The 13,198-nt window shown below is 40.6% G+C and overlaps 1 protein-coding gene and 1 pseudogene across 2 annotated transcripts in view; both read left to right on the forward strand.

The window, feature by feature from the left end:
- LOC127353126 (NACHT, LRR and PYD domains-containing protein 12-like) overlaps nt 1–2,858 on the forward strand; it is a 28,854-nt gene extending 25,996 nt beyond the window's left edge. The window contains exons 11-14 of one of the 2 annotated variants that reach the window (XM_051382137.1): nt 170–349; nt 526–699; nt 1,243–1,289; nt 1,691–2,858. In XM_051382137.1, the coding sequence (XP_051238097.1) occupies nt 170–349; nt 526–699; nt 1,243–1,289; nt 1,691–2,226 (937 nt within the window). In that variant the 3' untranslated portion in view covers nt 2,227–2,858. The remainder of the gene's footprint in view (nt 1–169; nt 350–525; nt 700–1,242; nt 1,290–1,690) is intronic. The other variant, XM_051382138.1, reaches the window with a different exon arrangement.
- A 1,761-nt stretch (nt 2,859–4,619) lies between these two features.
- Nucleotides 4,620–12,173, forward strand: LOC127352620 (NACHT, LRR and PYD domains-containing protein 12-like; annotated as a pseudogene).
- Nucleotides 12,174–13,198: the final 1,025 nt, after the last annotated feature.

Here is a 13,198-nt window from a genome sequence, read left to right on the forward strand (position 1 = left end):
AAAGAAACGTAAAGGATGAACCGTAACTGTCACATTATGTTGTAATTTCTCTTAAGTAATTGTACCACTTCTCTTCAGAAAACAGTGTGTACAAAAATAGAAGCCCAAGTCAAATCAAATACAGAGAGAAATGTTGTCACACACTGTATCTCCTGTACATATTTTTTAGGCTGAGTGGCTGTAATCTGTCAGAGAGAAGCTGTGAAGCTCTGTCCTCAGTCTTCAGCTCCCAGTCCTCTAGTCTTAGAGAGCTGGACCTGAGTAACAACGACCTGCAGGATTCAGGAGTGAAACTACTGTCTGCTGGACTGAAGAGTCCACACTGGAACTGGAAACTGGACACTCTCAGGTCAGGATTCAACTTTACCTTTTAACAGATGAATATTAAAATTGAGCAAAGAGATTCAAAGAAGTGGTCTGATGGGAAAATATAACTAGCTAATTTTAATCAGTGAATTCACACCGACAAGGAAGGAATAGATGAAAATAAATGAATAATTATTCTGTGTGTGTGTGTGTCTCCAGACTGTCAGGCTGTATGATCACAGAGGAAGGCTGTACTTCTCTGGCTTCAGCTCTGAGATCCAACCCCTCCCTTCTGACAGAGCTGGACCTGAGCTACAATCATCCAGGAGACTCAGGAGTGAAGCTGCTGACTGCTGGATTGAAGGATCCAAACTGGAGACTGGACACTCTCAGGTATGAACAGATTGGGATGTAATTATTTTTGCAATCTGAGGCTGGACTACATGTTTCATTTCAATAAAGTTTGAGCTTTAGGTTAGTGGAGGTGGTGAGCCACTTGAGTATTTTAATTGGATGGTAAATCAATAAATTATTCCAGGGTCAAACACCCTAAACAACGTTGTGTGCTGTTGTGATTTATGATAATAGGTCATAGACATGAAAGTGACTTGACTTCATACATTTTAATAAAAAATAAAAACTTTTCTGTTTACCACTGATGAGAGTTTTAAAATCTATACTGTAAATTATATTTTTTATGTTTTTTTAAACTTCTAGTATTTTAATGTCTTTAATTTTTGGATGTTTCTATTTGTCTGACTTATTATTTCATTGTTGTTTTCTTCTGAACATTTGTTATAAAATTGAATTGAGTCTGTGTATGAAATGTGTTTTTTTTTAAATGCAGCTGCTAATGTTGGACCTGAGTGAAGGTTTATGGAGATCATTGATGAGGAAGCTTATGAAGGTTCATTCTGACTCTGTTTCTTCCTCCAGGGTGGAACACTGTGGAGAGCAGAGACTAAAACCTGATGTGAAGAAGTGTAAGTGTGTGTGTTCGCTTTGATTCATTATAACAAGGCAGCACATGTTAACGGCAAAATTATGTCACATAGTTTGGCTCCATGATCCACACGTCTTCAAATACAAAGAGCAGTTTTAGAAGCGGGGCATCCATGCACGTAGCTGCCAGTAGCTTCTGAAAGGACACTTATGAGGCACAGGTGCATTAGCTTGAAGCCTAGCCAGATGGATTCTTGCGTGATTTCAAGATCTCCACGTTTATCTGCATTCAACTGTAGATTTGAAAGAAGATCCAATCCAATGAGTCATTGTGAAGTTTTGATCTAATTAACAGTCAGTCTGTTAATAAAGCAACAAATAAAGCCATCAGCTGTATTAGATGATAAACTGCTGCTGTATTGAGTCTTGTTCTCTCCATCAGATTCCTGTGAACTCACAGTGGACACAAACACAGTGAACAGAAACCTCAAACTCTCTGACAACAACAGGAAGGTGACATCAGTGAAAGAGGAGCAGCCATATCCTGATCATCCAGAGAGATTTGACTACTGGCCTCAGCTGCTGTGTAGCAATGGTCTGACTGGTCGCTGTTACTGGGAGGTCGAGTGGAGAGGAAGAGTTGATATATCAGTGAGTTACAGAGGAATCGGCAGGAAAGGAAAAAGTGCTGACTGCAGGTTTGGATGTAACAATCAGTCCTGGAGTCTTTTGTGCTCTGATGATGATGGTTACTCTGTCTGGCACAATAACAGAAGAACACGCCCCTCCTCTTCCTCCTCTGTCTCTAACAGAGTAGCAGTGTATGTGGACTGTCCTGCTGGCACTCTGTCCTTCTACAGAGTCTCCTCTGACACACTGATCCAAATCTACACCTTCAACACCACATTCACTGAACCTCTTTATCCTGGGTTCAGGTTCTGGTGGTCTGATTCCTCAGTGTCTCTGTGTTCACTGTAGGATGGAGAGTCTCCTCCTGTTACAGAAACACTGCTGACAAACACACATAATGTTTTAAGTCAACCTAATGCCGTATCAGAGCACCCAGACAATCCACCCTACCAGAACAAAAGAGGGAGAGGAACGGGGACGTGGACCAAGATGTGACAGATGAAGATGAAGAAGAAGGGAAAGAGAACTTATTCACCAAAACATTGTAATCTTTCCCATAAAGAAAAGAAGTGCCTTGGAAGTGTGGTATCTGAAGGCTTATAAATTTAAATTACATTTTATTACAGGTTCAAAGGATGTTTTGTTAAACATATGTAGTGTTAGTAGTTCATGAGGTTAAACACGTAATTCTTACTATGGAATATTTACGGCTTCTCAATGGCCTCAACTGTTTATGGCTTAATCCTCTTCTGTTTATGGCCTCTGACCTTTACCTGATAATCCCCACCTCCCCTTATCACTTTACATATCTGGATTGGAATGTTTGTTTTGATCTTTTGGAGTAAACCACAGACCTATATAAACCTGTGTTCGAGGTGAAATAGACAGAGCTTTTCATTTGGCAGGATGCTCTCCAAGCTCCCGGGGCTTGAAATGATGCTGTACCTTTTTTGTAATAAACCTTTTTTATATACAATCAAGATGGTGTCAGCGGACTTCTCTTCAATACATCTTCACATCATCGCTACTTAAACAACAGAAACATTATCTAAAGAAAGAAAAAAGGTAAAGAGGGTGCTATTGTGATTTGGGGTAAGGACATGTATATCAAGAGGCTCATCGTCAACAAAACAACACTTCATTTTACCAACCTTTGACACATAAAATGAAGAGTTTCTTCAAATAAAAATAAAAATAGTGGTGAATCAGCAGCACCGATCTCAGAGAGACTGATTTTGACTCCTGCTGACATTCAACATTATCCCACTTCCAGATATTTTAGTAATTATCAATGTCTCTGTCTTCTGGAATTTTCCCCTGCAGAAGATATCTCTACAATACAGCAAGTAGAGCATACAGAAATCTAAGAAAATGGTGTCACACCTTCGGGAACAGGGATGTAGAACCATTACCTGACAGAGGGCATACACTAGAGCCAAACATATTGACAGACATACTTTACTACAAAGAAATGTGCCCTTGTATTTGCCACAACAGTACAGAAGCAGAAAACAGATTATAAATAGGAACTGGAGTATCATTGAGAGTGATGGTTTACTCTGTCCACTGCTCACAGCTCCTCCTCTGGCATCCCACAAGGATTCACATTGGGCCCATTTCTATTTAGCTTATATGTTAATGATCTACCATCCGTATACCCAAAAAAGGGACTCAAATGTATGCTGACAACACTGTAATAAATGTACACAGCAACACAAAATGTCAAGTTGCTTCCATCCTAACCAACGCAACAGCACATGTTACTGAATGGTTAAAACACTGTTGTCTACATGTGTCAATAACCACTAGCATGTATTACCCAAAGAAAGCCAGCCATACTGAGCTACATATACTTGAATCTAGACAAAGATTATAAATTGTAAATGAATTGTACTTATATAGCGCCTTTCTAATCGTCCGGCCAGTCAAAGCATTGTACACTGGTGCACAGCGTGGGGAGCTATTTGGGGTTCAGTATCTTCTAAATCTGATCAAACATGCAAATATTTGTCTCAGCTATTTAATTATTTAATAATAATAATTTAATATTAATTATTAATGACACGGCTCCACCCTCACTCAGTTGCTTTATCAACAAATACAAATCAGATTACAAGAGGAGCCTCAAGAGGAAACCGTATGGTACCACTTCAATCTGACCTTTCAATTAAAGCAGCACATGATTGACTCACGATTTACATGTCCTTCTCTAGCAGTTAAGGACATGGCTTACAGGCCACCAGATCGGTCAGCACTTGTCTGGATGCCTCCATAATTTGGAAAATATCCTGCCTGTTGTTTCACCTGCCTTTATGCAACCATTGTCCTGTTGCTCTATGGTCTCAATCATTTTCTTTTTTTCCCATATCTGTCCTTGTTTTTAAAGTTGAGGTTGCAAATTTTTACACCTGGCCAGGGACTACAGATGTAAACCAGCCTTTTGGCTTATTCATATGCATGCATTGTCCCTAAGAAATAACAAAATTACTAAAACTCAACCCTGTTTAAGCTGTAAGACACACACACACACACACACACACACACACACACACACACACACACACACACACACACTGTGGCACAGGCTGAAGGTTTTATCTCCACCAGGGAGCCTGGTCGATGACATCCAGAAGCATATGGTGGATTTCTTCTGGACTGGACAGCACTGGATTCGAGCTGCAGCTCTTTATCTTCCAGTGGAGGAAGGAGGACAGGGACTGGTGGATATAAGAGCAAAAATTATGTCCTTCAGACTGCAGACTGTCCAGAGGCTGCTGTACCAGTGTGGTCTGCGGTGGCAGGAGACTGCGGAGCAGCTACTACAGAGAGTAAGTAGACTAAGATACAGCCAACAGCTGTTCCTGGTCCAGCTGGATGAGGTGGATCTCACCGGCCTGACACCTTTTTATACTTCAGTCCTAGAGGCGTGACAGGGTCTGAAACACACCAGGGACTCTGCTGCTTCACCTGGCAGGTGGCTCTTGCAGCAACCATTACTACATAATAACTTTATAACATCACAGATACTGTCATCCTCCAGTCTGTGCTGTGCTCTGCAAAATTCTGTTGAATTCTGTTATGAATTGGCGCTATACAAATAAAATTTAATTGAATTGAATTGAATTTAGGCCAAAGATCAATTAATCGACTTTGTGGTCATATCATTATGACCACAGAGTCGATGAAAACGATCGAAAGTAAGTCGATGCTTAGTTTCAGTTCTGGTGAGCAGTTGGCACCTTGCATGGCAGCCACTGCCATCAATGTATGAATGTGCACGAATGGGGTGAGAGTAGAATGTAGTGTACAGCGCATTGTTCGAAGGACTAGAAAGGTGCTATATAAGTACAGTCCATTGACCATTTATCTATTGTGCTGTGGTTTAAATCATATTGATATTTAAACATTATTTAACTGATTTACTGAAATGAGAGAGTAAAAGAAAGAAAGTGGACATGCAAGAGAGAGAATGAGAGCCCATATATAAACAGACAGAATAACGAAACTGATCTCACAGAACTTTTGTTTGTGACATTTCAACCAGTAGATGGACACCAACAAAACCAGCAGCTGCTCAGTGGTCAGCAGTCCAGGGCTGTTGTTGTATTTCGCAGATCCTTGTTATCACATGTTTAAATGTTGTAAAGCTTGAGGTGTAAAAAAGAACAACAACTTAACAACACCCTAAACTTTAACTGTTACACAATTTCATATCACTGACTAGTAGAATACTGTCCAAAGGCAACTTGCTCCGACGGTAGTTTAGTTGTTTTTTTGTTCCAGTACCTGAATCACGACACATCTCATATTACCAACACTTGCTTCAATCAAACCTCAAAGACAAGTTTATGTGTGCACAAGAGGGGTGGATGGAGAAGAAGGATGAACAACCTCTGGTCGATATCTACACAGAACTGTACATCACAGCTGGAGGTGACATACACATCAACACACAGCATGAGGTCAGACAGATTGAGGCAGTGGGGAGGCGATCAGAAACAGAGACACCAATTAAACCCAGTGACATATTCAAGCCTCCCTCTGGAAAAACAAGAGCCATAAGAACAGTGCTGACCAGGGGATTTGCAGGAATTGGCAAAACATTTCTTGTGCTCAAGTTTGTGTTAGACTGGTCTGAAGGAAGAGCCAATCAAGATGTGCATCTCATATTCCTCTTCACCTTCTACCATCTGAATTTATTGAAGGGAAAAAAGTTCTGTCTGGCAGAGCTCATTCATAAATGTATCAGGGAGACCAAAGACATCCCAGAAGAAGCTCTTAATCACATCTTTACAACACTGCAGTCATCAGGAAATACCAACTATGACAGAAGTAAATTCAAACTTCTGTTTATTTTGGATGGACTGGATGAGAGCCGCCTCAACTGGACTGCACTACTAATAACAACCACGCAATTAAGATTAATGTGACAAAGTTGACCTCAGTCGATGTGCTGCTGACGAACCTCATCAAGAAGAATCTGCTTCCCTCTGCTCGCCTCTGGATAACCACACGACCTGCAGCAGCCAATCAGATTCATTCTGATTTTATTGACATAGTGACAGAGGTCAGAGGGTTCACTGACCCACAGAAGGAGGAGTACTTTCCTCCTCATTCACAGATGAGGAGGAAAAGGCCAATAGGATCATCTCCCACATCCTGACATCACGAAGCCTCCACATCATGTGCCACATCCCAGTCTTCTGCTGGATCACTGCTATAGTTCTGGATGGTGTGTTGGAGACCAGAGAGGGAGGAGAACTGCCCAAGACCCTGACTGAGATGTATGTAGAATTCCTGGTGTTTCAGATTCATCAGACAAAAGAGAAGTATGGCCAAGAACAGTGCGTTAAGTACATTAAGTCATTAGCTGAACTGGCTTTCCACCAGCTGGAAAAGGGCAACCTGATCTTCTACGAGAAAGATCTGAAAGAGAGCGGCATTGATGTCAGAGGAGCCTCAGTGTGCTCAGGAGTGTTCACAGAGATCTCTAAAGAGGAACATGGGAAGAAGAAGAAGGATGAAGGCAAGATGTTTAGCTTCATCCATCTGACTGTTCAGGAGTTTTTGGCAGCTTTATATGTGGAGATGTCGCTCGTCAACAGGAACAAGAATGTGATGTCTAAGCTAGCAGAAACTGTTGGTGAACATCTGCGAGCATTTTTTAAAAGATCTGTGAGAGCCGTCCACAGGTTTGCTGTTGACAAGGCCTTACAGAGTCCAAATGGACACCTGGACTTGTTCCTCTGCTTCCTCCTGGGTCTCTCTCTGCCGACCAATCAGACCAAACTCCCTGATGGCCTACTGAAAGAGACAAGAAGCTCTGAGACCAATCAGAAAACAGTTGAGTACATCAAGAAGAAGATCGAAGAGACTCCCTCTGCAGAGAGAAACACGGCTTTGCAAAGGAGAATGAATCGATTCGAAGACCAGAATGGACAAACAGAGTAAGTCGTGTCTATTGAAATGCTGCTGCTGCTGGAACAACTCCTCCAGGAGATCGCTGCAGTGAGATGCTCTGCCCTATTCCTCCCTACCTTCCCTCACGGACACCTGTTGATAGTTGACTCTGTTTAGGACCCGATCAGGGACGTCTCCATGGCAACCTGCTGTGTTATCGCGATGACACCATGTGAACTGAGGCACTGATTGAGAGGCTAGACGAAGCGACTCTCCAGGCTTATGTGCACACACGCACCCATGGACACTTACACATGCGCATATGCAACACACCCCTCTACCCCCCCTGATTGGTCAGCTTTAGTCTTCTTCTTACTGTCATCAGATAAAGATCTGGATGTGTTTGACCTGAAGAAATACTCTGCATCAGAGGAGGTTCTTCTGAGGCTGCTGCCAGTGGTCAAAGCCTCCAACAAAGCTCTGTAAGTGCACAGATAACTGCAGACACTAACTGTATCACGTGTGGGGTCATTCTCAACTAATTAAAGTATTAGTCAACTGATTTACCTCCAAAGATGAACATGCAAGTCAAAAAAACAATCTTGTCACTTGGGATCCTAACAAATAATAGGATAGGTTCCACTCATCAACTCAATAAGGACAACCATAGAAATGTGATGTTTCTTACACTGTAGACGACAGAAACAGTGACAGTGTTTGTCTTTATCACTAACTCTCCTTCAGGCTGAGTGGCTGTAATCTGTCAGAGAGAAGCTGTGAAGCTCTGTCCTCAGTTCTCAGCTCCCAGTCCTCTAGTCTGAGAGAGCTGGACCTGAGTAACAATGACCTGCAGGATTCAGGAGTGAAGCTGCTCTCTGCTGGACTGAAGAGTTCAGACTGTAAACTGGAGACACTCAGGTCAGATCACACTGATGCTTTTGTGTAATGCTGGGTTGTACTTCAAACATGAGATACTTTATAGCTAAACTACTAAGAAGTTATTCTTAGCAGTTTTTTATTAGTTTTTTTTTCTTTTCTATTTGATATCAGTTTCCACATTATTTGTTTCCCCTAATTCAAAAATCATTAATGTATAAATAAAAAACACAATGCGATTTCCTTCACTCTCCTCCAGTGAAAAGTCCATTCCTGCTATATGTGCACTGGGGCTTCAAGTGTGCACATCACTGTTGTAAATTGTAAAGATTTAGGGTGAGTGTAGCAGTACTGATTCCACAGATCTCAGCTGAGGGAGGAAGGAGCCTGAGAACCAGTTCCCAACCCCATAATAACAACAAAATCACTTCACAAAACAAAAAAGACAGCAAAGTAATCTCAACAATAACCAGAGTTTCTGACTGACAGTATCTGCTAAAGTGAGGTCTGCACTGAACTGAGGAAGGATCAGAGTGCCCTGGTGTGCAGTTCGACTGAATAAGTCTCCTATCAACTCAGAGAGATTTTGACATTCAGCTGAAATTAATTGGAAAAACTGGAAATTAACTTTGAAATTACAGCAAGTACAAAAAAATGAGCGACTGCTAAAAGAGAAACTTTTCCCCTTCAGTTGATGAATGTGAATACAAACATCATTGGTCAGGAGTACTATGTAGGAAACTACTTGTAAAACTACAAAAACTAGAAACTTGCAACACAATGGTATTAGATGAGCATACTCTACTGTCTCTACTGTAGACTGACGATCAGGCACTGAGTAGGAGGAGAACCCGGGTAGATGTCCTCTTGGGCTGATTGGAGGCAGGTGAGCAGACTGGGACAGTTAATTGCAATTGCACTTAAGTGTGTGGAGCATAGCTGGAATGCAGGAGGGAAAACCACACCAACAAAACACAGGAGATACAGGGAAGGGGGAAACACAAGAAAAACACAAGGAAATTGTAATTGTAATAAAAACTATGAAAATGGACCAGGATCAATAGATATTGTAATACAGTGACTGTATGTGTACTTTCTAAACTCAAAAAGTGGATTTAGTAATCCTTTAATACATGTTTTGATTATTAAACTGTTAGTTTACACTTTAAATCAAATAGAAAATTCTGTTTATATAGTCTGATATCATAAAAAACTTATCTTATAATGCAGGTCTAGACTCCATATGAAATTATAAAACTGTAATTATCATAAATTGCAAAAGTCAGTACTGCTCACTAACACTGAACAAGTTTAGGATGCTTAACAGGAAAATAAAAGTTTATTTTTTGTTTTTATTGATTACTATTTTATTTTATTGATCTTATTCATTAAGTATTACTGAACATATCAGCAATGTTATGGAAAAACATAAAGACAATTCGTTTTATTTTGTTTTTAATCAGGTTAAATCAATCTGGGCTCACAGAGAAATGCTGTCAGGAGTTCTCTGCAGTTCTCAGCTCCCAGTCCTCTAGTCTGAGAGAGCTGGACCTGAGTGACAACGGCCTGTAGGATTCAGGAGTGAAGCTGCTCTCTACTGGAATGAAGAGGTCACACTGTACACTGGAGACTCTCAGGTTAGATCACACTGTAATGCTTTTTTGTATGCTGTATTTCCCTGTTGGTAAACAAACATATGACAGATAAGGCTATGCAATGTGACCAAAATTTAATATCCTAATAACAACATCGCTAAATGACACATTTGCTGTAAATTCAATGAATAAATGACCAATGGAAATCTTATTATATACTCGACAAATAAAGATATTTTTTCATATTTGATTATTTTCCTCCATTTACTGAGGCCTTTGTGCAAAGCTTAATTAAGCATGTAGAAAAAAAAATAATAATATTATTGTCTCAGTGTCTCCCACATAAGAATTGCCTTGGGCGGGTCACCTAGGTATTTTAACGTCCAGTGACTCATTTAACATAGAAAAACAGAGAGAGAGACACGAGACATAAGTGTCATCCAGTACTCAGAGATGGTGATATTGTACAAGCACAGACCAGGTAAAGTATTCGGTACCATCTTGGTTTTACATTTTAAAGTTTCCACTGGCTTATTAACAACAAGCCTCAGCTGCTTTTATGAAAACAAAATTGCTGGCGAAGAGGTGAGCAGATTAGTACTTTAGGAATAAATACTAGTGAAATGCTTTTCTATTGTCACAATATATATCGCTATATCATATATGACAGACATGAATTCCTTTGGTTTCTACTGTGTTGTTGATCATATGTTTGCACTTTGAATCATGAGAATATTCCACAAATTCACTTGCTTGCTGATTGATTACTAAACATAAATGGGATGTAATGGTAAAAAAAAACTAAGACAAAAGGTGTTTTTATTTTATTTTTATTATCAGGTTAAATCAAACCAGGCTCACAGAGAAATGCTGTCAGGATTTTTCAGCAGTTCTCAGCTCCCAGTACTCTAGTCTGAGAGAGCTGGACCTGAGTGACAATGACCTGCAGGATTCAGGAGTGATGCTGCTCTCTGCTGGACTGAAGAGTTCAGACTGTACACTGGAGATTCTCAGGTCAGGATTAAGCTTTTATTTAACAGATGACTGATTAATTCTTAATGATAATTGAAAAACATACCTTAAGTCCATATGATTAAACTGTGTAGATTATTATTAAAAACACAGCAGTAAAATTTTTTCTAAAAAAATAATTGAATTCTGCTGTTGTTCATAGTGACAGACCCACAGACAATGATCACATTACTTTGCTCATCCCCTCAGCTCTTGAACCGCAGAGGAGTCTTTCTGCTCATTATGTCTTTGTATTACCAAAAATTATACTGTTTTGATTCACTCTCACCGCTCTCATCAGAGCCTTTTTCAGCAGCAGCAGGCAGCTGTTTTCATCAAACAAGCTCGGATGAACCCACTGTACACTACCTGTCCAGCAGCAAACAGCAGACAGACACAGTTAGACATTAGTCGGTGAACATAGTGGAACATTTAGCAGTTAAAGAGCCAGATATTTCTCTCAAGAGCTGGTGGAGACTTTTAACCTCAGCACTCTGTATCATACTCTGTGATTCAGTTAGCTTCCCAGTGCAGTCAACTTTTAAGGTACATTAAGTAACAACATTAATCCAGTGTTTAACATTTAGGAGGATCTATTGTCAGAACTGTGATATAGTATTTTACAGGTATGCTTTCATTAGTGTATAATCACATGGAAACAAGAATCATTGGGTATTTGTTATCTTAGAATCTACAGAGGGTGCAGGTCCTCTCCTACGGAGTCCGCCATGTTGAACCACCATGTTTCTACAGTGACCCAGAACAGACAAACTAAATACTGGCTCTAAATAGGGACTGTTGCATTTTCCTTAAGTTTCACAGCCAACATAGTTTCTCCTACATGCTTGGAAGGGTGAGGGGTATTCTGTTGGTTGCAATCTACAATATCACTGCTAGATGTTACTAAATCCTACAAAGTGATTATTTGAATCCAGTTTTTCATCTGCTCTTTCTTAGTCTTCTTCTCCCTATGCTAGCTTCAGCAGGCCATCACAGCAGTACGCAAATGTTTGCTGAAACATTCGTAACATGAACTGCATATGGTGTTAATAAATAAGACTTGAGTTTTACATCTTATTGAGCTGCTCCTGAGTAGTCAGAAGTATATTAATACAGATTTGTATGTGTGTCTGTGTCTCCAGACTGTCAGGCTGTATGATCACAGAGGAAGGCTGTTCTTCTCTGGCCTCAGCTCTGAGATCCAACCCCTCCCATCTGAGAGAGCTGGACCTGAACTACAATCATCCAGGAGACTCAGGAGTGGAGCTGCTGTCTGCTGGACTGGAGGAGCCACACTGGAGACTGGACACTCTCAGGCAGAGACGCCGCAACGGGGCAGGCAACCCAGGCAATTGCCTAGGGCCCCGAGCTGAACGGGGCCCCGAGGGACGGCTGACGTCAATGACAAAATAATGGAACTGCTTTAGACGCTGCAGCGACAACGCATTGGAAATGCCCCGCACAGGGCCCTTTCCGAGTTGTCACTGGCTATTTGCTAGTAGGGGGCCCCAACAGACGGCTGATATTGCTCCATATCAGCGAAACAACTTGAAACCCCCGTAGACACTGCAATGACATGTCGGGAATCTCCCTAATGGGGCCCCCTTACTAGCCAGCATCGACGCGCGGTCCCGGTCAAACACACAGATGAAAAAATGAAGCGAACATCTTTCTGGGCACACAAAAGAAAAAAAAAAAAAACAAGAAGAGGATGAAAAGAAAAAACGTGACAGTGGTAAGTGGGAATGTGTAACCTATGTGTGTTACATTATTAAAAAGTAGTGCTGCCAGCCAGCCTGCCACTTTATCCCAAACTCCCAGTCATCCACCAAGCACCAAAAAAGTTTACTGCACATTAAAGTCTGTGTAAAGTGAATCCAGCCATTTTCTTCTAAACACATTCATAGCCACACAATAAGTTAGTCCTTTGCTGCCATGCCAAATATATTTTCTCCCAGAATAAAGCATTTGTTGTCAAATGTTAAAACTGATACCAGCATCAATTCTGCTGTCAGTTTAGTCTAAACTGGTGCTAATTTGTATTTGGAATTATGTTTTTTAAATGTGAGCTGCTGGACGACTGAATTTCCCTTCAGGGATAAATAAAGTATATTCTATCCTATATATCCATACATTTTCTGCTATAGCCTAAATGTTACATCAAATAAAATGGTAACATGAAACATTAAAGTTGTTACTGCAAATGGATGTTCATTAATTATTCCATACAGATCTCAAATGTTGTGTTTGTGTAGCATGCACAGTTCTTTACTTTATGCAAGCATACCAAATACATTGTGCTTTTTTCTTTTTTCTTCCTCAAGGTGCTTTGTTTAAGTTTTTTGGTCCACAACAACAACAACAACAACAACAGCAGCAGCAACAGCAGACATCTACACATCAAAGCAGGAACTTATTTAGTTTCCTTTTTAAATTTA

Source organism: Dicentrarchus labrax, unplaced genomic scaffold (genome assembly GCF_905237075.1).
Source record: "Dicentrarchus labrax unplaced genomic scaffold, dlabrax2021, whole genome shotgun sequence".
Lineage (NCBI taxonomy): Eukaryota > Metazoa > Chordata > Actinopteri > Moronidae > Dicentrarchus > Dicentrarchus labrax.